The sequence below is a fragment of the Colletotrichum tamarilloi genome (assembly GCF_030869305.1).
Source record: "Colletotrichum tamarilloi strain Tom-12 chromosome Unknown Scaffold_64.1, whole genome shotgun sequence".
In the NCBI taxonomy this organism is placed as follows: domain Eukaryota; kingdom Fungi; phylum Ascomycota; class Sordariomycetes; order Glomerellales; family Glomerellaceae; genus Colletotrichum; species Colletotrichum tamarilloi.
The window spans coordinates 195589-196715 of NW_026849446.1; the positions used below are offsets into that span (position 1 = coordinate 195589).

The 1127-nt window shown below is 50.0% G+C and overlaps 1 protein-coding gene across 1 annotated transcript; it reads left to right on the top strand.

Annotated features, from left to right (window-relative positions):
• Positions 1-512: 512 nt before the first annotated feature.
• On the top strand, positions 513-1127 carry CTAM01_11611 (C2H2 finger domain-containing protein; the record flags this gene model as incomplete). The annotated part of the gene is made up of 2 exons (XM_060527622.1): positions 513-618; positions 668-1127. Coding segments are annotated over 2 exons (566 nt in total), but the record flags the coding sequence as incomplete, so codon positions are not given.

A 1127-nucleotide genomic window follows, 5' to 3' on the forward strand; every position in this document is an offset into this window, starting at 1 on the left:
GAAATGCGCATCCTTACCATACTCTTTCTCCTCCTACTAACCCCTACTGGTCCTCGGCTAACGGTAACGCTTAACCTATAATTTAAGGATATTCGGGTCGCTTTAGCAAGGGACCCAGAGGCCGGGCCATATAAGCTTCTTCTATAGTTCACCCCTGAATTCACTAAAACCTACCTCGGTAAAAGGAATAGTAGGTACGCTGCTATTCTAGTATAAGCGCCGCGGTTAGCTAATATCTTAGGAAAACATTCACGATCCCCAAAACCATATTTGATCCGTCCTTGCTCTTTAGCCCCCACGTTTTCCTATTAGGCATTATTTTCCGTCACCGAGCTTTTCGTACATCAAGTCCACCTTCGCCGCATCATCTTCAAAGCCTTGACATACATCCTGCTGAGCGAGAGCTTCCCTTACCATTAAGGGAGGGCCTTGACCAGACCTTCATTTTTCGTCGAGCTGTCGAGACGTTGACGGGCTATCAGATATCCCATAACGAACGCATATCTTACAGCATGATGGGGGCCTGGATCAAGAGAATCGGTAAACTCATGGGGCTCGAGGACCCTACGATAGCCTACAATCTGCACAACAACGCTGCCAATGCGTTTGATCAGAGTGGTCTGTCATGCTCAATTCCCTGTGCTGGCTACACTAACTATCATTATAGTCGACGTCAGCGAGGCTTTGAGAGATTTAGCCATGGGACACAGCAACTCCGACCCTTTCCAGAGGCACTATCTTGGGCACAACATCTCTGCTGATCTCTGGGGCATCGTTTGTGGACAGAAGCCCCAGCAGGCACTTCTTAAGCAGTCTTGCAGCGTTGGCCACTCCATCTCCCAGCGCCGTCCGATCGACCTGACGGCAGAGCAGTCTGCCTTTGTTGCGACGCATCCAACCATAAGAGCGCTTACGAAAGCCATCCAAAAACTGCCTCTGGGCTCCAAAGAATACAAAGAAGCCAAAAGAGATCTGAAACAGCAAATCAGGGACGAATGGGCTGATAAGCAAGCCACAGCCGACATCGAACGCCAAATTCACGGCGTTGGGTTTGCCAAACCGGCGACAATGGATCCCTGTCGCCCTCAGAGACCAGCACAAAAGCGATTGCTCGCCAAACTCACAGC